General features: G+C 42.7%; 1 protein-coding gene across 1 annotated transcript in view; it reads right to left on the bottom strand.

Annotated features, from left to right (window-relative positions):
* Positions 1–25,896, bottom strand: part of LOC126291467 (uncharacterized) — a 2,161,958-nt gene that overhangs the window by 1,196,215 nt on the left and 939,847 nt on the right. Inside the window, exon 14 of the mRNA XM_049984978.1 lies at positions 17,514–17,717. Within this exon, the coding sequence (XP_049840935.1) occupies positions 17,514–17,717 (204 nt within the window). The remainder of the gene's footprint in view (positions 1–17,513; positions 17,718–25,896) is intronic.

Consider the following 25,896-nt stretch of genomic DNA (forward strand, 5'->3'; position numbering starts at 1 on the left):
GGTAAATAATACAACCTACATCCTTCTGAATATGCTTACTGTATTCAGCTCTTGGTCTCCCTCTATGATTTTACCCCCACCCCCACCCCACACCCCCTCCTCCATTACTAAATTGGTGATCGCTTGATGTCTCAGAATGTTTCCTACCAACCGACTCCTTCTTCTAGTCACGTCGTGCCTCAAATATCTTTTCTCCCCATTAACTACGTGATCTACCCGTCTAATCTTCAGCATTCTTCTGTAGCACCACATATCAAAAGCTTCTATTCTCTTCTTGTCTAAACAGTTTGTCGTCTATGTTTCACTTCCATACATGGCTACATTACCTACCAATAGATTCAGAAAAACATTGCCTGACACTTAAATCTATATTCGAAGTTGACAAATTTCTCTTCTTCACAAATGCTCTTTTTGTCATTGCCAGTCTACATGTTATATCCTCTCTCCTACGACAATCATCAGTAATTTTGCTGCACAAATAGCGAATCTCATCTAATACTTTAAGTGTCCCTTTTTCTAATCTAATTCCCTCAGCATCACCTTATTTAATTCGACTGCTTTCCATTAGCCTTGTTTTGTTTCTGTTAATGTTGATCTTATATCCTCGTTTCAGGGCACTGTCCATTCCGTTCAACTGTTCTTTCAAGTCCTTTGCTGTCTCTGGCAGAATTACAATGTCATCGTCAAACGTCAGAATTTTTATTTCTTCTCCACGAATTTTAATTCCTACTCCAAACTTTTCTTTTGTATCCTTTACTGTTTGCTCAGTATACAGAATGAATAACATCGGGGATAGGCTCTCTCCCTTTTCGAGTACTGCTTCCCTTTTGTGCCTCTGGACTCATAATTCCGTCAGGTTTCTGTTAAATTTCGAAATAGCCTTCCGCTCCCTGTATTTTACCCGTGCCATCTTCAGAATTTGAAGGAGAGTGTTCCAGTCAACATTGTCGAAAGCTTTTTATAAGTCTACGAATGCTATAAACATAGGTTTACGATTCTGTAACTTATCTTCTATGAGAAGTCACAGGGTCAGCATTGAGTTGCGTGTTTCTACATTTCTCCGGAACCAAAACTGATCTTTCTCGATGTCGACTTGTACCAGTTTTTCCATTCTTCTTCGAAGAATTCATGCTAGTATTTTGCAACCGCAACTTACTAAACAGATAGTTCGGTAATTTTCACTCTTGACTTCACCTGCTTTCTTTGTAAGTGGAATTTTTATATTCTTCTTCAAGTCTGAGAGTATTTCGCCTGTTTCATACATCTTGCTCACCAGATGGAAGAGTTTTGTCATGGCTGGCTCTCCCAAGGCTACAAGCAGTTCCTGGGTCCTCCTTTCGTCTCAGGTCTTACAGTACTCTCAAATTCTTCACACAGTACACCTCCCATCTCATCTTCTTCTCTGTCCTCTCTCATTTCCATAATATTACTGTTGTGTACATCTCCCTTGTACAGACCCTCTACATATTCGTTACACCTTACAGCTTTTCTTTCTTTACTTAGGACTCATTTTGCATCTGAACTCTTGATGTTCGGACAGTAAATTCTCTTTTCTCCAAAGATCTCTTTAATTTTCCCCTAGTGATATATGATTCTAAATACTTAAATTTGTCATCTAGCCATTCATGCCTAGCCATTTTGCACTTCCTGTCAATCTCATTTTTTTAGTCGTTTGATTCTATTTCGCGTACTTCATTTACCGCATTTGTACATTTTATCCTTCATCACTTAAATTCAGTATCTCTTTCGTTACCCTTTGGTTTCTACTAATCCTTGTCTTTTTACCTGATCCCTTTACTATTCCATCCCTCAAAGCTACCCATTCTTCTTCTGCTGTATTTCTTTCGCCTGTAATTGTTAATAATTCGCTAATGCTCACTCTGAAACTCTCTAAAACCTCTGGTACCTTCTGTTTACCCAGGTCTAATCTTATTAATTTCCTACCTTTTTAAAGTTTCTTCAGTTTTAGTCTGTAGTTCATGACCAATAAATTGCGGTCAGAGTTCACATCTGCCCCTGGGAACGTCTTACAGTTTAAAATCTGGTTCCGAAATCTCTGTCCTACCAGTATATAATGTATCGGAAACCTTCTGGTGTCTCCTGGTCTCTTCCAAGTATACGACCTTCTTTCATGTTTCTTAAACCAAGTGTTAGCTGCATTTAAATTATGCTTTGTGCAAAATAATACTGAGTGGCTTCCTCTTTCATTCCTTTCTCCAGTCCATGTCCACCTACTATTTTATCTTGTTTTCCTTTTCCTACTATGGAATTCCAGTCGCCCTTTACTATTAAATGTTCGTCTCTCTTATCTAGATGAATAATTTTATCTCATCATATATTTCTTCAATCTATTCGTCATCTGCGGAGCTAGTTGGCATATGAATTCGTAATACTGTAGGTGTGAGCCTCGTGTCTATCTTCGCTACAACTTACTCCCGTTATATATAACTTTAACCAATCCATTTTCCTTTTCAAATCTAGCCTACATGCACGGTGGTTGATTCTGACAGTCCACGCTCCGATCCATAGAGCACCAGTTTTGTTTCTCCCGATAAAGACGTCCACCTGAGTAGTTTCCACCAGGAGAACTCAATGGGGGACAATTTTACCTCCAGAATATTTTACCCAAGAGGACGCCTTCATCATGCAACCATACAGGAGAGCTGTATGTCCTCGGGAAAAATTGTGGCTGTAGTTTCCTCTTTCTTTTAGCCGTTCGCACTACCTGCACAGCGAGGTCCTTTTGGTTGATGTTAGAAGGCCAGATCAGTCACTTTCAGGCATTCGCAGTACCAGCATAGCAAGGCCATATTGGTTGATGTTAGAAGGCCAGATCAGTCAATCATCCAGACTGTTATCTCTGCAACTACCGAAACGGCTGCTGCTCCTATCCAGGAACCACACGGGAAATATATAATTCAAACAAAAGAAGCCAGGAATCGTTGGTAATTTCTGGCATGAGAGCAAAAACCTCGCGATTACAATACTAGACCGCTACTTACTCAACAACAGGTGGCTATTTTAAAAAATGCTCGATTTGTTCTGTACATAACTCTGATTTTGTGTCGTGCGGAGCTAAATGAGTGAAATAAATTTTAAAAAGTCACTCTGATGTGTCCAAAATATATTTTGTGCACGGTACTCCTGCAGGAAATTGACGTCCTGACACTGACTTTCAAATCGTGCAAAATATGAGAGAGACCAAAGAGAGCTAGTCTGTAAGATTCCCATGTCAGTTACTTCACTTTGACGGTAAGTACTCCACACAACTGTACTGTAACAGGATAGCCGCTTAGTGGAGAAAATCCATGGTACGAAGTCTTAATGTTGTGAGAAAGGACTAATATTAGCGGAGTGGACAAAAATATGGGAACTTCTAGATCTACATGAATGCTCTGCAAATCACATTTAAGTGACTGGCAGAGGTGACGTTCACAATTGACTATTATTCCAATCTCGTATGGCGGGCGGAAAAAACGAACAAAATCTTTCTGTACGAGCTCTGATTTCCCTTATTTTATCGTGGAGATCGTTTCTCCCAATGTAGGTCGGTGTCAGCAAAATATTTTCGCATTCTGAGGAGAAAGTTGGTGATTGGAATTTCGTGAGAAGATTCCGTCGCAACGAAAAACGCCTTTCTTTTAATGATGCCAAGCCCATATCCTGTATCATCTCAGTGACACTCTCTCCCATATTTCGTGATAATACAAAATGTGCTGCCCTTCTTTAAACGTTTTCGATGTACTCCGTCAGTCCTATCTGGTAATGATCCCACACCTCGCAGCAGTATTCTAAAAGAGGACGGACAAGCGCAGTGTAGGCAGTCTCCTTAGTAGACCTGTTACATTTTCCAAGCGTCCTGCCAATAAAACACAGTCTTTGGTTAGCCTTCTCCGCAACGTTTTCTGTGTGTTCCTTCCAATTGAAGTTGTGCGTAATTGTAATAGCTAGGTATTTAGTTGAATTTACGGCTTTTAGATTAGACTGATTTATCGTGTAACCGACGATTAACGAATTCCTTTTAGCACTCATATGGATGACCTCACTCTTTTCGTTATCTAGGGTCAACTGACAATTTTCCCACCATTCAGGTATCTTTTCTAAATCATTTTGCAACTTGTTTCGATCTTAAGATGACTTTATTAGTCGATAAACGATAGCGTCATATGCAAACAACCGAAGACGGCTGCTCAGACTGTCTCCCAAGTCATTTATATAGATAAGGAACAGCAAAGGGTGTATAACACTACCTTGGGGAACGCCAGAAATCACTTCTGTTTCACTCGATGACTTTCCGGGAGTTACTAAAAACTGTGACCTCTCTCACAGGAAATCACATATCCAGTTACATAACTGAGACGATATTCCATAAGCACGGAATTTCACTACGAGCCGCTTGTGTGGTAAAGTGTCAAAAGCCTACCGGAAATACAGAAATATGGAATCGGTCTGAAATCCCTTGTCAATAGCACTCAACACTTCACGTGAATAAAGATCTAGTTGTGTTTTACAAGAACGATGTTTTCTTAACCCATGTTGATTGTGTGCCAAAGATAGTTTTCTTCGAGGTAATTCATAATGTTTGAACACAATATATGTTATAAATCCTGCTGCATATCGTCGTTAACGATATGGGTCTGTAATTTAGTGGATTACCCCTATTACCTTTCTTGAATGTTGGTGTGACCTGTGCAAGTTTCCTCCAGTCTTTGGGTATGGATCTTTCGTCGAGCGAACGGTTGTATATGGTTGTTAATTATGGAGCTCATGTATCAGCATACTCCGAAGGGAACCTAGTTGGTATACAGTCATGGACCTGGAGACTTGCTTTTATTAAGTGATTTAAGTTGCAAACCAGAACCAGAAGGCATTACCATGCCTAATACGGTGAGGAAACGAGTTGGCATTCAGAACACCTCCCAGTTCTCTAGCAGTGGATAGATACATGCCCTGTATTGTTGCCAAGTGAGACTTATACTACTCTTTCCCCTAAATAGTGGCAAGTTGAGGTAAAGTTTATGGAGGTCGGTAGCGACAACATACCCTCCTCTCCAGCGTTGACTACATAGGCTCAATAATATTGTGATCTGGTGACGGTGGTGGCACTGAGAGATGTGACAATTCATCCTCGTGTTCACAAGACGACTTCTGGATGGTATGAGCTGTGTGTATAAAGACCCAGTCGTCTTGGATAATACACTCCTGGAAATGGAAAAAAAGAACACATTGACACCGGTGTGTCAGACCCACCATACTTGCTCCGGACACTGCGAGAGGGCTGTACAAGCAATGATCACAAGCACGGCACAGCGGACACACCATGAACCACAGTGTTGGCCGTCGAATAGCGCTAGCTGCGCAGCATTTGTGCACCGCCGCCGTCAGTGTCAGCCAGTTTGCCGTGGCATACGGAGTTCCATCGCAGTCTTTTACACTGGCAGCATGCCGCGACAGCGTGGACGTGAACCGTATATGCAGTCGACGGACTTTGAGCGAGGGCGTATAGTGGGCATGCGGGAGGCCGGGTAGACGAACCGCCGAATTGCTCAACACGTGGGGCGTGAGGTCTCCACAGTACATCGACGTTGTCGGCAGTGGTCGGCGGAAGGTGCACATGCCCGTCGACCTGGGACCGGACCGCAGCGACGCACGGATGCACGCCAAGACAGTAGGATCCTACGCAGTGCCGTAGGGGACCGCACCGCCACTTCCCAGCAAGTTAGGGACACTGTTGCTCCTGGGGTATCGGCGAGGACCATTCGCAACCGTCTCCATGAAGCTGGGCTACGGTCCCGCACACCGTTAGGTCGTCTTCCGCTCACGCTCCAACATCGTGCAGCCCGCCTCCAGTGGTGTCGCGACAGGCGTGAATGGAGCGACGAATGGAGACGTGTCGTCTTCAGCGATGAGAGTCGCTTCTGCCTTGGTGCCAATGATGGTCGTATGCGTGTTTGGCGCCGTGCAGGTCAGCGCCACAATCAGGACTGCATACGACCGAGGCACACAGGGCCAACACGCGGCATCATGGTGTGGGGAGCGATCTCCTACACTGGCCATACACCTCTGGTGATCATCGAGGGGACACTGAATAGTGCACGGTACATCCAAACCGTCATCGAACCCATCGTTCTACCATTCCTGGACCGGCAAGGGAACTTGCTGTTCCAACAGGTCAATGCACGTCCGCATGTATCCCGTGTCACCCAACGTGCTCTAGAAGGTGTAAGTCAACTACCCTGGCCTGCAAGATCTCCGGATCTGTCCCCCATTGAGCATGTTTGGGACTGGATGAAGCGTCGTCTCACGCGGTCTGCACGTCCAGCACAAACCCTGGTCCAACTGAGGTGCCAGGTGGAAATGGCATGGCAAGCCGTTCCACAGGACCACATCCAGCATCTCTACGATCATCTCCATGGGAGAATAGCAGCCTGCATTGCTGCGAAAGGTGGATATACACTGTACTAGTGCCGACATTGTGCATGCTCTGTTGCCTGTGTCTATGTGCCTGTGGTTCTGTCAGTGTGATCATGTGATGTATCTGACCCCAGGAATGCGTCAATAAAGTTTCCCCTTCCTGGTACAATGAATTCACGGTGTTCTTATTTCAATTTCCAGGAGTGTAGCATCACTATTGGTTAACAAACAAACTTTGTACCATGGGATGGACTTTATCAGCCAAAATTGTTACATAATGCTTGGCAGTAACGTGACCTTGCAGCGTAGTGTTGCAGCCACATGTAGTAAACGTTGCTTCACGCAATGGAGAATGGCAAAACAAAGGAACGCCGGCGACCGAGATGTTGCGACGTACGCACTCACAGATAGCCTTGCTGAGAGCAGCAGTCTACCAACAGGCTGACGCAAGGACGCGCACAGACCGAGCGCCGAGCAAAGCCTGGAGAGTGCTGAGTCAGGGGAAGTGAGGCCAGCACTCTACGTTATACTGCAATATACTACGGGAGTAATAACAAAAAGCTCCCACCGAGGGTAAAAAAACTTCTTCCTGCCGGGTATAAATAGTGGAGCGCAGGCAGCAACGGAGAGAAGCCGTTAGGAAGCAGTTCGGATCTGAGGACGGACGTGGTCCGTGTCAGAATGTTCAATCTTTGTAGTTGACGATTCCGGAAAACTGTTCCAGCTCACAGGAGTCTTCCGTTCGCCGCCAGATGTCAACTTCAGATCTGGAGGTCGGCCCGAGTTCGGTCGGCACCACCACGGCTCACTAACTACAGCGAGAACTTCCAGCAGGACCGGCCGTAGCGCGGCCTCGGTCACAGGCGCCGCCTGGGACTGACGCCCGGAATTCACGACAACGCGGCCCCACGGCGCGTGGTCCGTCCATGACGGGACCTTGCGGACATCGCGACTGACGGCTTCCCAGCCGCCGGTGCGGCAGGCGTCGGAAGCTGACCCCACGGCGACGCGGCTCCGTGGGAGTGCCCGTACTGGGGCGCCGAGCGGCGACGAGTTCATCTCAACCACAGCGCATCCTGGCTTCAGCGGAGCACTGGTGGTCTGAGGCTCTCGAGTGCGTTGCTGGCATTGTCGGAGAATCTACACAGCAGCCATGCGGAAAGATCCGCAGGGCTTGGCAGCGACGACGAGGGAGAAATTGTAAAGAAAGTTCAAAAAATAATTGTAAACCTCCACGCCGTCTCAGTCTTTGGCGCAGCCACTGTGTCTGCTGCTAACAAGTGGTGCCAGAAGTCGTAACAGTAGCGACGTAGCTCATGGAATAGCGTGATATGGTTGCTCAAGTCATCATCTAATTTGCGCCATGTTTCGATCTTGTGACACAAACTCGGCCAGAAGTTGCGACAGTGTGAAACATGACTCATTGCACCAAATGAAGACTCTTTCATTACTCCTTAGCCCGATTTTACGGCGTCGGCACCACGTTTTCCTGTTTCGGGCATTTGCTTCACTGGCGACTGGCTGTGGAATTCCAGCTCGCTTGCTGTTCCCTGCTTATGAGACTCCTTTCGTGGTCTGTTGGTAACAAGGTTCGCTAGTGCGACATTCAGTTTTTCAGAGACTTTTTAAACTGTCGTCCGGCTATTTTTCACCACAATCCTCTAGAATGACGGTCTGCCACGATTACACACAAACTTTCGTCCGAATTGTGACTTAGTAGATTAAGTCTTTCTGATCTCTTAGCTACAGCGACTGTTGAAAAACCAAAAACTTCGTCTACCTTGCTTACGGAAGCACCCCCCAATTTTGCCCACATTCTACTTCATTTAATTCCAAAATAACGCACTCACAACTATACAGACCACTGTTCTGATCGCCATGGACACTTTAACGCACTGGGGACAGTACAGAAATGCCGTTCATGGCAAAACACAACAGCGCAATCTAAAGGCTTGGCTAGAATCTGTATTTTGATTCAGTCCTGCGTTTTCCGCGAAGTATCCATATTTTTGTGCAAAGCCCGTGTACACTAATCCCTTTAATTGACAAAAAGGTGAGAGCACTGATCTCCATGAATGAGTACAGATGAGAAATCGGATTGGAAAATACAAGGTGTACAACTTTGCTTCCGCCGTTTGCCGATAGGTGGCGACAGCGGCAAGTAGCGGTCGAAAGGAACAGATCGCAGACGTCAGACACTTAGCTTGGACCTCGGTCAACATAACATCATTGAAACATTAGTCGATTTCTGTCTGCATTATAAAGTCGTTCTTGATTGAAAATGTCAGTTTACGAGCCTAATTATCGTCATTTGCGGTAAGTATACTGTCTTGTTTTAATGTGAAGAAAGCAGCAGATGAGTCTCATCGAATGCTCTCAGGTACGTACGGTAAGGACGCTATTAGTGAAAGAACGTGTCGTGAGTGGTCTCGCGCTTGAAGAACGGTGATTTTCACGTCGTAGACCGGCATAGTGCTGGAAGAGAGAATGTTCTCCAAGAGGCAGAACTGGAGACACTGATGAGTGCAGACTCGCGTCAAACTCGAGAAGAATTGGCAAGATTAGTGGGAGTGACACAGTAAGCCATTCCAAAACGTCTTAAGGTTATGGGCATGATTCAGAACGAAGGAACTAGGGTCCCGTGTGAGTTGAAACCAAGAGACGTTGAACGGCGTTTGTGTGTTTGTGAACAGTTGCTTCAGAGGCAAAAGCGGAAGGGATTTCTGCATCGCGTTGTGACCGTGGACGAAAACTGGGTTCATTACGATAGCCATAAACGCAAAAAATCATGGGTATATCCCGGCCATGCTTTTAGGTCCATGGCCAAAACGAATATTCACGGCTCCAAGATAATGCTCTGCATTTGATGGGACCAGCTCGGCGTCGCGTACTAAGAGGTATTAAAACCAAGTGAAACAATCACACGTCCTCGTTATCGAACGCAATTAATGCGTTTGAGCAGAGCATTAAAAGACAAACGGCCGCAATACAGCGAGAGGCACGATAAAGTGATTTTGCAGCACGACAACGCTCGACCCAACGTTGCAAAAGAGGTCGAAACGTACTTGGAAACGTTAAAATGGGAAGTCCTACCCCACCCGCCGTATTCTCCGAACATTTCTCCCTCTGACTATCACCTATTTAAATCACTGGAGCATGGCCTGGCTGACCAACACTGTCGATCTCATGAAGAAGTCACAAATTGGATCGATTCGTGGATCGCTTCAAGAGATCAACAATTTTTTCGACTCTGGATTCGTACACTGCCCGAAAGATGGGAGAAAGTAGTGGCCAGCGATGGAAAATACTTTGAATGATACGTGTGCAGCCAATTTGTTTAATTAAAGCCTCAAATCTTGGGGAAAAACGGTGAAGGCAAAGTTGTAAACCTTGTCGATTGACTGGTATGCTACCGAACTATACTCATAACATGAATGTCCAGTTGTGTAATACACTCAGAAGTGAAATAGAGATTGTTGTGTAGGAAGTGATTTGTATTGAACAACAGACCAGAAGGAATGAATGATATGATAAAGAGTGTGAGGAGGCAACTTGAACAAGGAATGAAGCATGTAAAAAAAATGGTGAACTGATAGCATCACAGAAAAGAGTGTTACATCACAGAGCAGAGTATTTTAAGGAGGTATTATAAAATACTTGAGCATCGAAACTAACTGAAAACCAAGGGGGAAAATGGAATACACTCGATGCAAGAAATTCGGCTGGCAATAAAGAAAGTAGCCATAAATAAGTCACCTGTCAATGACAACCTGTCAGCTGAGTTTATTATGTGTGCCGACCGCGGTGGTCTCGCGGTTCTAGGCGCGCATTCCAGAACCGTGCGACTGCTACGGTCGCAGGTTCGAATCCTGCCTCGGGCATGGATGTGTGTGATGTCCTTAGGTTAGTTAGGTTTAAGTAGTTCTAAGTTCTAGGGGACTGATGACCTAAGATGTTAAGTCCATAGTGCTCAGAGCCATTTGAACCATTTTTTTATTATGTGTGGTGGAGAAAATACATGCAGAAGATACATGCACACCCTGATCCCATATATTCGGACGTAAAAAGACATCCCAGATGACTGGAATACTGGAATTGTGTGTGCTGTATCTAAGAAAGAGGACCCCCTGAAATGTTCAAACTGTAGGGGAATTCCATCTACATCTACACCCATACTCCGCAAGTCACCTGACGGTGTGTGGCGAAGGGTACTTTGAGTACCTCTATCGGTTCTCCCTTCTACACCAATCTCGTATTGTTCGTGGAAGGAACGATTGTCGGTATGCCTCAGTGTGGGCTCTAATCTCTCTGATTTTATCCTCATGGTCTCTTCGCTCCTCGGTGAAGGCATGTTCTCGAAACTTCAACAAAAGCCCGTACCGAGCTACTGAGCGTCTCTCCTGCAGTCTTCCACTGGAGTTTGTCTATCATCTCCGTAACGCTTTCGCGATTACTAAATGATCCTGTAACGAAGCATGCAACTCTCCGTTGCATCTTGCCTATCTCTTCTATCAACCGTATCTTGTACGGATCCCACATTGGTGAGCAGGACTCAGCAGTGGGCGAACAAGTGTACTGTAACCTACTTCCTTTGTTTTTGGATTCTATTTCCTTAGGGCTCTTCCAATGAATCTCAGTCTGGCATCTGCTTTACCGACGATTAATTTTATATGGTCATTCCACTTTAAATCACTCCTGATGCGTACTCCCAGATAATTTATGGAATTAACTGCTTCCAGTTGCTGACCTGCTCTATTGTAGCTAAATGATAAAGGATCTTTCCTTCTATGTATCGCAGCACATTACACTTGTCTACATTGAGATTCAATGCGTCAATTCGTTGCAGATCCTCTTACATTTCAGTACAATTTTCCATTGTTACAACCTCTCTAGATAGTACAGAATCATCCGCAAAAAGCCTCAGTGAACTTCCGATAATATCCACAAGGTCATTTATATATATTGTGAATTGCCACGATCTTACTACATTCCCCTGAGGCATACCTAGAATCACTCTTACTTCGAAAGACTTCTCTCCATTGAGAATGACATGCTGCGTTCGGTTGTCTAGGAACTCTTCAATCCAATCACACAATTGGTCTGATAGTCCATATACTCTTACTTTGTTCATTAAACAACTGTGGGGAACTGTGTCGAACGCCTTGCGGACGTCAAGAAACACGGCATCTACCTGGGAACCCGTACCTATGGCCCTCTGAGTCTCGTGGACGAATTACATTATTGAACACTGCGCATAAAATATTCTATTCCCTGCTTTGTACCGGTGTGATATTTTCCGCAAAAAGAGCAACTGGGAGATACCAGGTAGGCTTTAAATCTGCCACCCTGAGGCAGATGTTGGAAACAACAAGGGAATACAATACAGAAACACATCATTTATTGATTTTAAAGTAACATATGACATCATAAAAAGGTATGATTATTGGAGTCATGAATGAACTGGGCATTCAATAATATTTAATACGCTTCTCAAGTTTGACTATGGGGAAAGAAGTCAGTAAAGTAAAGTCCACATACAGTGAAATTTAACACCAAGTTTTGAAACTTGTACTGAGGCAAGGGTATTCACTCTCATGCTTGCTTTTTAACATAAAACTAGAGAAGGTAATAAGGACAGCTCAAATCAATACAACAGGCACGACATACTACATAATGGTGCAAGTTCTGGCCTATGCAGATTATCTAGATGTTATTGCAGGAACAGAACTAGCTGCTAAAGAAACATACAGGGCACTGGTGATAGCAGGAATGGAAACTGGAGTGGAAGTGAACTTCAACAAAACCAAATTCACGTGAATAGTATGACCAGAACTAAATACAGTGTCAGAAATTGACCAGGCACAAATATAATCTGTGATTTAATTTCTATATCTGGGTACAATGATTAGATCACAGAATGATCTTCGGTAGTAAATAAAACGGCGCATGCACCTAGCTAATAAATGCTATTATGGGCTGGCCTCACAACTTAAGTCCAGTAATCTCACCAGAAGGACAAAGTGTCAATGACTTTAATACTTCCAATATTAACACATGGCTCAGAAACCTGACCAATGACACAACAGTGTGAAAAAACTGAAAGGATGTTTTGAACGAAAATTGTGACGCAAAATCTATGGGGCGACTAATGAAGATGGAGCATGGCTTACACAAAATAATTTGATATTTACAAATTACATAAAGGCCTAGAAATTGTGAATTTCTTTGAAGTAAAGCACCTGAAATGGGTGGGACACGTTTTTTGCGTGGAAGATGAGAATCCAATAAATGCAGCACGGCTGCAAAACTCTATAGTAGACCAAGACTGCGATACTTGGATGACATACAACAATATTGAAAAATTCTTCGCGTCTGTGAATGGAGACGCAAGATTCTGGACAGGGACGAGTGGAATGATATCCTAGAGCAGGCCAAGGCCCATTAAGGGCTGGAGTGCTTGGAAGAAGAAGTGAGTTGCGCTTTCTGATTCACGTTGTCGTGAATGAGGATCATATTGTTTATTTCTGCATTGTTAATGATTAAGTGCTATCGTTTCCCCTACAGCTTCATGATAGGCACGGTTTTGGCACTTTCATTTTCCCTGGTGGCTAAGAGCCGTATTCATAGAGCTGCACAAATACGTCAGGGTGGTGTTCCGAAACCTCAGGCACTCTACAGAACCTCGACAGGTCCTCTAAATCAATAAATCGTAGCCCCGCAGACAGTGTTAGGGACCGTTCAGAACAGCTCTACGGGAACTAATCATCAGTTATCAGTTAATGGCCTCAGGTGGGAGTATGCAGGACTCGTTAGAGAAAATTTTACCACACATGCGACTCATCATTTCGCCCCCCCCCCCCCCCCTCCACCTGCCACAGTCGCGCCTTAGTTCCTCCTCCTTTGGCTATTAAACATTCAACTCACTTCATTTTACCCATCTAACAAATGTAGTAATTCCTCTCCATAGCTGAATGATAGCGTTTACGATTTACGCGTGGTTGATCTGGGTTGGATTACTGGTAACACCAGCAATTTAAACTGACACACACACGTCACTAAAACGGCTTCAGATGAAATTATTCGTACCAAGCTGTGAGCCACATGACATTGTTATTTACTATCTATAATTATTAAAATAAAAATTTTGTTGTTATGCTCAAATGTGTGTGTGAATTCCTAAGGGATCAAACTGCTGCAGTCATCGATCCCTAGACTTACACACTACTTAAACTAACTTATGATAAGAACAACACACACACCCATGCCCGAGGGGGGACTCGAACCTCCGGCGGGAAGGGCCGCGCAGTCCGTGACATGGCGCCTCAAACCGAGCGGCATTTGTTATTATATGTACAGTATAGATCATAATGAATAGCTTATACTGACATATATGGAATCATACAATAACAGAAGCAGCAAGATTCCGGTAATCGTGAGTCTGTAAACATGCCGTTTGCGAGATAATTTAGGATTAACATTGTCCTAGCTACAATAAATTTATTTGAAGGTAAATTTTTCAGTTAAGTCCCCATCTAATGTAGCTAAACTTTCACCAGTGGCGGCCGGCCGCGGTGGTCTAGCGGTTCAGGCGCTCAGTCCGGAACCGCGCGGCTGCTACGGTCGCAGGTTCGAATCCTGCCTCGGGCATGGCTGTGTGTGATGTCCTTAGGTTAGTTAGGTTTAAGTAGTTCTAAGTTCTAGGGGACTGATGACCACAGATGTTAAGTCCCATAGTGCTCAGAGCCATTTGCACCATTTTTTTTCACCAGTGGCCTACCTTCGCTGGCGCGATGTTGGGGAATGTAGTAAGCCCAAGACGGAACACACGCACATTTGCTGCTGATGTAAAGAGCACCATGGTCCATGATGGTTACGTCAATTACACCCAGTACCTGGGCCTACGAGATCACCTTGACACCTGGATTTTTCTGCATGCGGTACCTGAAAAGTGTAGTGTACAGCACTCCAACTGTTGCAACGAATTGTACAATCTTGTCAAGATTTACTACATTATCCTGTGGTATCTGAAACAATTCGTAGCTGACTGCAGAGAAGAGTGTAGTATTGCTTTCAAATTCCAGGGTGACGTGTGGACCACTTCCTTTAAATGGAACAGGTGTACAGTGAATTGTAACAGACACGAGCTGAAGCTGTTTCACATTTTATCTTAAGGTAGGTCATGGGGGACAGCTGAGACCAGTTAGATAGGAGCTTAATCGAAAATTTTGTATTTCAAAGAAATTTCTTCTAGCTAGTACAATATTTCCTACTGAAATTTGTAGCAGCTTGGAAATCCGTTTGCGGATCAATTTTACTTGAACGCTTTTGCTTGTCTTATCGTATAATTTAATTTGTGTCACTTTTCGCTATTAATGATGATATATACAAATTATCCACTTGGGCTGCACTGCCGTTCTTCTCAGATTGGTGTCCCAAGCAGCCGTTTGTGTCACTTGCGCCTTAAACCGGATCTGTGGGTGTGACATATGTGTAGAAAAATGTGGACTCGGTCTTCCCCCAATTGAGGCTATTATCAGGGCTAGGTATCGGCGTGAGGTCTCCTAATTATCTGTTGGTTGTGTTTGCACGGCCACACTCCCAATTGTCAACAAACGATCTTTATGCAACATGGCTGGTGTGTTAAGCAGGCTAAATAATACTTTACATATTTTTTGTTTCTGCGCAGTTTCACTATTAAATGGGAAAACATACCCTGACAGGTAATTTCGTACATTAGGTTTGGAGCAATGTCTTCGAAACGATGTCATATAAAAAGTGTTTCTCATATAAATCAAACAGTGGAAAAACCAGGATGGAATGTAACAATATTAGAGAAGGAAAGTTGCTACTCACCATATAGTCGCGATAGGCACCGAGCGAGGTGACGCAGTGACTAGCACACTGGACTCTCATTCAGGAGGACGACGGTTCAATTCCGCTTCCGGTCATCCTGATTTCCCTAAATCGCTCCAGGAAAATGCTGGGATGGTTCCTTTGAAAGGGCATGGCCGATTTCTTTCCCCATCCTCCCCTAATCCGATGAGACCGATGACCTCGCTGTCTGGTCTCCTCCCCCAAACAACCCAAACCAACCCCGCGATAGGCACATCAGTACCTCCGTCCTTACCAAACCTACTAACCACCAGCAATACCTCCACTTCGACTGCTGCCACCCATTCCATACCAAGAAGTCTGTACAAGCCTAGTCACCCGTGGTCGTCGCATCTGCAGTGACTAGCAGTCCCTCTCAAAATAAACCGAGGGTCTCACTGAAGCCTTCACTGACCGTAATTATCATCCTAACCTTGTACAATATAAAATATCCTGTGCCTTATCTTTCCCGTCTCCCAACACCTCATAAAGTCCCACAGCCCAGCCACAGAGGAGCATTCCCTTCATAACTCACTACCACGCAGGCCTGGAGGAACTACATTACATTCTCTGCCAGGGTTTCGATCAGCTCTCGACATGCCCTGAAATGAGAAATGTCCTGCCCACTGTCCTTCTCACCCCTCCTACAGTGGTATTTTGTCGTCCACCGAACCTACACAATATACTGAGCCATCCTTACACAACCCTACTCCCAATCCCTTACCTTATGACTCATACTCCTGTAATAACACCTAGATGCAAAACCTGTCCCATACATCCTCCTACTACCACCACCTACTCCAGTCCAGTCACTAACATCACCTATCCCACCCCAGTCAGGGTTACCTGTGAAACCAGCTAAGCTGCAACCACTGTGCTGCATTATATGTAGGCATGACAACCAACAGGCTGTTTGTCCACTGACAAACTGTAGCCAAAAAACAAGTGGACCACCCTGTTGCTGAACACACTGCCAAACATAATATCCCTCATCTCAATGACTGCTTCACAGGTTGTGCCATATGGATCCTTCTCACCAACACCTGCTTTTATGAACTGCGCAGGTAGGAACTTTCCCTGCAATACATCATACGTTCACATAACCTTCCTGGCACCAAACTTCGTTAGTCACTGACCTCACCCATCCAGGCCCCTTCCTGTTCCCATTCCGGAGCTACACAGTCGTCATTTTACCACTACACCCAGTCATTTAATTTCTTTTTATTTATCTCCTTTCTGCTACTTACACCTCCCTCCCCAGCTTCGCTCCTGTCCTGTGTCTAAACTGCATCACTTTACTGTCCACCACCCCCACCATACTATCCACCCCCTCCCCACCCTAGCGTCCTCCTTACCCCTCACCCAGTCACCACTCTCATCATGCACTGGCGCTGTTGCTCGCAGTGTGGCTTCAGTTGTCTGAGACTGCAGACGTGTGTGGAAGTTGTGCTTGTGTGAGTGTGTATGTGCAAGCATGTACGTGTATCTATTGCAGACAAAGGCCTTAATGGCCGAAAGCTATAATAGTATGAATCTTTTTGTTGTGCCTATCGCGGCTCAGCATCTCTGCTATATGGTGAGTAGCAACTTTCCTTCTCTAATATTGTTTCTCATACAGAAGTTGATATGTAATTAATATTCTTGAAAATGTATAGCCACACGGGATTAGCCGAGCGGTCTAGGGCGCTGCAGTCATGGACTGTGCGGCTCATTCCGTCGGAGGTTCGAGTCCTCCCTTAGCCATGGGTGTGTGTGTGTTAGTCCTTAGGATAATTTAGGTTAAGTAGTGTGTAAGCTTAGGGAATGATGACCTTAGCAGTTAAGTCCTATCAAATTTCACACACATTTGAACATTTGAAAACTGTATAATTGACTAATTTAGAAAAATGGAAAAATTTGTTAGGACGTAAATTGAAGAACCTTCCAAGCTACATTTCCTCCAGACCTAATATGTCAAATTACCTTTTTGGGTGTGATTTACCCCTTTAAAATTGAAATTAGGGAGACAAAAAAGTGCGTATTGCGTTGTTTTTCCCTCTATACAGACCTGAAAAGATTAGTCGGGGTCGTTCGCTGCAATACAATATACGTTCCCATAACCTTCATGGCCTCAAACTTCGTTAGTCACTGACCTCACCCATCCAGTCTTTTAATGTACCTCCCCTCCCTCACCTCCCCGCATTCCCTCCTGCCTGGTCGGTACTGCAAAAGCGTTTCGGCTGACTCACCGCCGGCATCATCAGCAGCGGCCCCAGCGCCGTCGTCGGCTGCGGCGGCGGCCCCTTCGCCCTCCTCCTCCTCCTCCTCGTTCAGCTCGTGCTCCGACTCGCTCTCGTCCCAGATGGTGTCCGAGGCGATCTTCTGGCGCGAGCACTCGATCCAGTAGCCGGGCGTCGGGATCAGGTTGTGCGGGAACTCCTCGCAAAACTCGTCTGCAACACACAACAAGGGCGGAGGGGCCCCGTCAGTACTGCAAACACGGAAAATTACTGCAACACAGTCATTTTTAATTATACTCTGAAGCGCCAAGGAAACTGGTACAGACATGCTTATTCAAATACAGACATACGTAAACAGGCGGAATACGGTGCTGCCGTCGGCAACGCCTATAAAAGACAGTTGTAGATCAATTACTGCTGATACAATGGCGGCTTGCCAAGATTTAAGTGAGTCTGAACGTGGTGTTACAGTCAGCGCACGAGCGGTGGGACACAGCATATCCGATGTAGCGATGAAGTGGGGATCTTCCTGTACGACCATTACGCTAGTGTAGCGTGCATATAGGAATCCAGTAAAACATCAAATCTCCGACATCGCTGAGGCCAGATTACGATCCTTCAAGAACAGGACCAACGATGACTGAAGAGAATCGTCCAAAGTCACAGAAGTGCAACCCTTCCGCAGACTCCTGCAGATTTCAACACTCGGGCATCAGAAAGTGTCAGAGTGCGAACCATTCAACGAAATGTCATCGATATGGACATCCGGAGCAGAAGGCCCACTTGTGTACCCTCGATAACTGCACGACACAAAGCTTTATGCCCCCCTGTGACCGTGAACACCTACATTGGACAGTTGATGACTGGAAACATGTTGCCTGGTCGGACCAGACTCGTTTCAAATTCTATCGAGCGTGTATGGAGACAACCTCAAGAATCCATGGACTCTGCATATCAACAGGGGAGTGTTCAAGCTGCTGGAGGCTTTGTAATGTAGCGGGGCGTGTGCAGTTGGAGCGATATGGGACCCGTGATATGTCTAGCTTTGGCTCTGACAGGCGACACATACGTTAGCATCCTCTCTGATCACCTGCATCCATTCATGTCGACTGTGCAATCCGACGGACTTGGGCAATTCCGGCAGAACAATGCCACACCCGACACATCCATAATTGCTGCAAAGTGGCTCCAGGAACACTCTTCTGACCAACAAACTCCCTAGACATGAACATTATTGAGCATATCTGCCATGCATCCAAATGTGCTGTTCAGAAGAGATCTCTGCCCCCACGAACTCTTTCGGATTTATGGACACCCCTGCAGGGTTCATGGTGTCAGTTCCCTCCAGCACTCCTTCAGACATTAGTCGAGTTCATGGCACATCGTGTTGGAGCACTTCCGCATGCTCGCGGGGGTCCTTACAATATTAGGCTGGTGAACCAGTTTCTTTGGCTCTTTATTGTATAAAAGGACATGTACTGAGTCATCATCACACAACCCAAACTACTAAGAATAGAAACTTCAAATTTTGAGACAGAGTTGGTATTATACTGCAAGGCATCGTTTAATAAGGCCTTTTTCGCAACTGTAATCCTAAAGGGGTGTACAAAATAAAGTGATTGAATAGCACTGATGATCAGGAGCCCCCATCTGGGAAGGTTTGGCCGCCGAGTTGCAAGTCTTATCAGTTGGGTAGTTTGCGTGTCTATGATGATAAAATAATGATGAGGCGAACACAACACCCAGTTCTTGAACAGAGAAAATCTCCAAGGATCGAACGTGGCCCTGTTGCATGGCAGTCAGATGTTCTGATCACTCCGCTGAAGAGGGGGACTAACGAGATGAAATAGGGGATGAGAGGTTTTTGAAAATTTGTCGCTATTATAAAATTTTTGAACCTGGAACTATGAAAACTGGTATTTGATTTCTCAGTCAGAAATAAAAGAACACATGCTTAGGGATATCTTAAAATTCGGTCCATAAGGGGGTGAAATAGTGGGTGAAAACTGTTTTTAAAATAAATCATTATAAAATAACTACTGAGGTATTTTTAGAATTGGATCTATGAAAATTGGAATTTTACATCTTGGTTAGAAATATAAATGTAAGCGTTTCAGTATGTTTGCAAATTCCATCTCTAAGGCGGTGAAACGGGGGATGAAATTTTTTATGAAAATATTTCATTATGAATCTATTTATAAAGGTAAATCTATCAAACTGGTATTCAACTTGTCGGTTAGAAACAAGGAAATTGTTTTGGGGGATGAAGGTTTCACCAAAAGAACTCAGAAGGCAGTGTTAACAAAAACCTCCGACTCCAGGTATCAGAATCTCTTTTTGATCAGAACTACTTACGGAAAAGACCATGCTTCTATGGCCTTAACTAGTGCATACAGTTTAGAACATGTTGCAATTTGTAAACTAAATTAAAGAAAGCTATTTAACGGTAACCATCACAAATCTGCTTTGTCCAAATTGCGCAGGAAAAGAAGTGACTCTTTAAATTATGCCTAGTATATATTCATAAGATTATTTCTGTTGTAATTAGTACGCAAACGCCTGTGAAGCAGTGTGCGCTAAACTAGTAGTTCATACTCTCTATTTTAGTGTCGAAAGTAGTGAGAAGTTAGACAAATAGATTTACATTATTATTATTTTTATATAAATAAATGTTTTTAAAAAAACAATTACAAACCACAGACAAGAACATGAAAGAGGCTACGCTAAGAGCACTTAGTAGAAGTTATAAGAAAACCATTAGTGTGCAATCAAATCATAAAACCATACCTCATACGTTGGTTTAGTAACAGTTATTCTTCCTCGGCAATATTAGAGAACGTTAAGTACAAGATGATGAAATCATAGAGGTATCAGAAGTACTCTTAGCCAAACACTGTGACATGTGTTGTGGTGTCTACATAGAAATATTTCCTTCCAGATTACACTACATCTATGTATTTTAATTACGGTGCATGCATTACAAAGCAGTGTCTTTTCCAAATGCTTTCTCCCAAAAGCTATATAGCCACAATACACACCCCAAAAGATAAATTGGCATATTAGGTTTAGAGGGAATATTTTCGAACCGATGACATATCAATAGTGTTTATTATATAAAAACTGAAGTGAAATTAACTTTGTTGAAAATATATAATCAACTCTTGTAAAAAACTGAAATTTTGCAAAATACCCTACCAAAATAATTTTCAAAAGCTAAAGAATTTGTTGCAATATGATGAAGCTATCAATCAAGAAATATCGATGTGTGGAAAGCTGGTTTCTGAAATATCATTTTTGAATGATAAGCTGTACACAATGTACTGTCAGAGTATTTTCAACATAACTACCTCAAATATCTAAAGATTCATTATTATTCTTATTATTTATTTTACTTCTACTTTTATTTTTTAAATTTATATTTTACATTTTACAGTGATGTTGTTTTGTTTTTAGTTTGCTATTTCACATATGTGTGTTTTGTTAATTGAAAATGATAAATCATTTTTACGATACAAAATCATTAAAGTAATGATTATTTGTAGATACATACTTGAAACATAACATTTCCTTAAATCATGCACATGAAATGATCAAAATTTTTTTCATATAATATACACAACATTGAACACAATATGAACAAAATTCATCAGGGTTCCCAACTGTCACTGGTGATCCACTAAACATCTGGATTTATATCAAGCATATTTCAGATCATTGGTATAACTTTTCAATGGGAATTGATCATAAGCTAGTGGAACTGATTAGATGCCAGTGGTTGCAGCTTGATTATATTGAGTCTCAAGTAGAGATAGACATGTCACCGAGTCCTTCCAACACCAAACATAGTGTATGTCCCATGGCTCTAGATGTACTATTGAACCCTTTGGCATCGCCAGATGAACAAGTTTCTTCTCCACAGACACAACGCCCAAAACGGTTTTTAGGGACTGACCACCCACCTCTTCATTGATTAAAAAGAAACTAATGATGGGTTCGATCGAAGAATTCGAGAATCTCTTTTTTGAAGCCACAAATTTCCATGTGACAACATCGAAATGTGGTATACAAACGTCTGACTAAGTACAATGTTACGTGAAAAATGTTTTGTTTTCCAGTGAAGCAGAAAAATCTGTATTATTGTTAGATTTTTGGCGTAGTCAGTATGAAACACAAGGAAGTTGTGTATCTGATGATCCCAAAGGAGTCAGTGACACAGGTACAGCCATGGGACAATTACAGCCTTTGTTGCTGGAAGAAACTTCTAAGAAGTTTGTCACATCTATTTCTATTGAATCATTATGATGTCAAACTGCATTTGGAAAACAACATATGAAGCTGCAGCACTTGTTTACACCAAGGCTTAAAACGTACCCATGATATGCCTGATGTAAGATCACTCAAAACAGTTTGAAATCCGGCTGAATTTTGTTTTATATTTTGTTCACCATCCTGCACGTTACGTGAAGTAATGTCATTGTGTAGAAAAAGTTACATTTTCAGCATTTCTTTACGGATCATCATTGTTTAGTAATTTTGTTCATAATAATGAGGTACTTATTATTTACACTCTACAATATACACATATGTGAAATGCTGCAACTAGAAAACAAAAAAAAAGACAAGAAAGAATAAAGAGACGGCAACCTAAAATGTAAAATAAGAATTTATGACATAAAATAAATAAATGAAAGAAACTATTACACCAGTAATGAATGGTTGGACATTTTAATTAGGCGTGTTGAAAATACTGAGGCAGCTCATAGTGTACAGCTTATTCTCAAAGTATGGTATTTCAGAATCCAACTTTATTATACATGGATGTATGTGGCTTGAAAGCTTGTTTGACTTATGTTGTAACAAAAGTTTCATTGTTCAAAGTTAATAAATGTTAGTGGGACATTTTGCAAAATTTCATATTATTACAAAACTTAAATACACAGTTGTCAATAACATTAATGACACATCAACTTTTATATGATAAACATTATTTTTACATCATGTTTTCGAAGAATTCCCTCTCAACCAAAATCGCCAAACTACCTTCTGGGGTGCATCTTAACTCTCAAAAGTGGAAATGGGCATGAAGAAGAAATATGTATTAAATTATTTAGCTCAATGTACACAACTGTCAGGTTTCACCAATATCGTATAGTTACACTTGGAAAAGTTGCCTTCTTAGTGAAGTTGAAACTTACCTTTGAGGCAGCATGTTTCCAGTCAATGGCGGGACAGGAAAGAGGGGGGGGGGGGGGGGGCAGAGCGGGGCTCTCCTCTTAATACCAACCCTTTATGTCACTCATATTTATCGATCATTTAAAGATAACTAGCTGTTACATGTAGGTGTACTCACATATCAGTTGTTTTGTTATGACGAGTGACAGCGATATGTAAGCTACTATACAGGCAATATCGCCAGCTGCCCTTACATGTCTGTCTACTTGGGTACTCACAACTCAAGTTGTGCACCCTGCTCCCTCTCCTGCACCAACTCATCATGCAGTGGCAGCTCCACCGTCACTGTGTATGCAGTGGAGTGTGGGCATCGATGCATCACGATACTGAAGCAGTTATACTGTACAACAGCTTGTATATTATGCACAAAATTAATTTTTTTTAACATGGTTTATGTTCACTAAAGTAAAAAGAGGTTCCAATCAATACTTCACCCTCTTAGTTCCTTTTTATCTACTTTGTAAAATATCCTGAGTCCTATCTCAGGGCTTAGGAGATCTACACATCAATTTTCTTCGAAATCCCTTCAGAGGTTTAGTCACTAAAACGTAACATACAGAGTTACTTCTGCATTTACGATGTTAGTATGCTTGTTTTACCTATATTCGTGTATATCGAGTTACTACTAACTTTATTTCTGATTTTGTACTAAAATCAACCATTACTATACGTGTAATAAACAATTTGTGAAAAAAGTGTGTGGTTACAGATCCATGTATGGGGTCGATAGAATTGTAACGATAGAACAGGAAAAGCTGGGAGGAAGTCGCTCTGCATGAGGGAGACAAAATCGCCGAAACGGGAAAGGTGGAAGGCGCGTGGAGGAGGTGCCAACTGAAGGCAAAGCGACAGTCAGTGGTCAGCCGTAATAGTGAGTAAAACTAAGATCAGATACAAGGCAAAAATCTATACATCTCCTTGAAAAAAAAAACACTCTTGATGGTGGGTGGCTCCAGTAGTGATGTTGTGCAGTGTCGAAACAGTGTTCCATGCGAGTGTTAATAGCAAGAAGAACCATCTGTGAGTCTTATACACCCTCAGGCGGGAAGTACACAGTATTCAACGACGCCAGCGCAGTGCTTCGCATCGTCGCCTCCATCCAACGCCCTGTTTTCTTCAGCAGTGTAAACCACATGGGCCTGTATTTATTGTGTGTTCTTTTGTCAATATAGTTGGCATACCGACATTTGTTGTCCAACCTCATGTCACTTATGATTGGTTCAAGCCCATGTCCTAAAAGTTACCACAGCTTTCATTTTTAAAAAGAAAACTGTCTTACTTTCTTGAAAAAGAATTTGTTAACTTTGCGTTATCTTGAAAACTACTTAAAGATTTGTTTAAAACTTTTATCATTTTATCCGGTGTCAGCATGTGTATTTCTAAGTGTTGAAGCAATAGACAATGAGGTACACAAAAGAAATTTAATTTTCTTACTCGCGTACCTGGAGCAAGAAGGGTAACTTCTGGTAACATGTCTTCGGTTCGCTACCGCACCACTTGGAGCGCTGCAAGCTCTTCGATCCATTATCTCGCTTTCTTATTGACTGACATTACTCTTCCATGTTTAGTTTTCCTTCATAGTTAACAGTAGTTAGCTTCATCAATGTTTGCTTCTGATTACTACTACCCGTCTGCACTGCACTAATTGAATTGCGTTATATACATGTTACTCCTACTGTGATTGCGTTCTTATCGAATTCGTAGTACTGGGTGAGGTAAATGATTCCAATTTTTTTTTGTTACAATGAAAACAGAAGCAGCTTTCGTTGCATGGCGTTGCGTACTCCTTTTTCGTACTTTCTCGGATTTAATGGCAAACTCAATGTTAGAAGGTTTTGACAGTGTTAATATGCAGCTTTATTTTATCTTGCCACGGTATGAATATGTAATTCTTGATTGAGTGGTGTTGCTTCTTGCCTCTGTGTGCCATGCATTACACAACGTCTTGCACATTGTGGTTGTACATGTAGACGAGTAGGCCTATACTTTGTGGCCTTGATGACTTGAGCATTCTTCCTTGCAAATGTTAAACATGTGAGAGTAGTTACGCAAATGTTTTCACACGTTATTAACAGATACTACGAACTGAACGTTTTAACATGAAACTTATGGTGGCCTCCATTAAATGAGAGTGTACCGAAAACGGAAGGTAACAAAAATAACGTACAATACGAGCAGTACTCTTACCGTGCATTTATATCGAGTAGTTCACAAGCGGATTCGTAAGCAGTAACAAATGGACACCAGTTCACAGAATACCATATGACGAAACCAGTTTCTATTGCAAGTGAAACAAAAACAAATATAGAATTATTTACCCCACCCAATATTACAGACGAGAGCAAAAATTATACAGCACACGTGCTATATATTTACGTCGTAATTCAAAGAGTGTAATATGCACAAGATGATCGTGGTCAGGGACATAATTTCCTCTTGATAACAGCAAACAAGCGAAGTTGCAATATTTGGTTTTACAAGTAAATACACTGTGCCACCAGACTACCATATTCACCATTAAGTATAAATTAAAAATGTTATCATCTAGTACCAGTATTTTGGAAAGCAATAACACGGATATCAGCACCTTACCTCTTGTATTCAAAGTTCACTGGCACCCCACTTGGTGCACTGCTGTCATTCTGTTTCCGTGTCGTAACACGGGCCTTGCAGTTCCGATATTTTGGTGTTCTGTGGTGAGACGGCCCGGTATACTATGGGTAGTTGGATCCATACGTTTTTCTTTATATAATGTGGTTTGTGCTGCGTGGTTTGCTTAATGTAAGATACATATTTGAGACGGATGTTCCCTCATTTTTCTGATGCAATATTTAAAGTGTACTCATAGATCTATATCTTTATTGGTTCCTATTATCACATGCTACCCATATGGGTGTCATGAAACGCAGACCTGTAGCCATAGATTTGCTTGTCATAAATGGTCATCTGGTCCCACTGATCTATCATGGATAATACAAACTTAAAATATTTTTCAAATTTGTATTTTTGTGGATGGTTCAAATGGCTCTGAGCACTATGGGACTTAACATCTGTGGTCATCAGTCCCCTAGAACTTAGAACTACTTAAACCTAACTAACCTAAGGACACAAAATTGTTAAGGCTTTCGTGGCCACTTGTTGACAAACTCTCTTTTGGCTT

The sequence above is a fragment of the Schistocerca gregaria genome, chromosome 9, assembly GCF_023897955.1.
Source record: "Schistocerca gregaria isolate iqSchGreg1 chromosome 9, iqSchGreg1.2, whole genome shotgun sequence".
NCBI classification, from domain to species: Eukaryota; Metazoa; Arthropoda; class Insecta; order Orthoptera; family Acrididae; genus Schistocerca; species Schistocerca gregaria.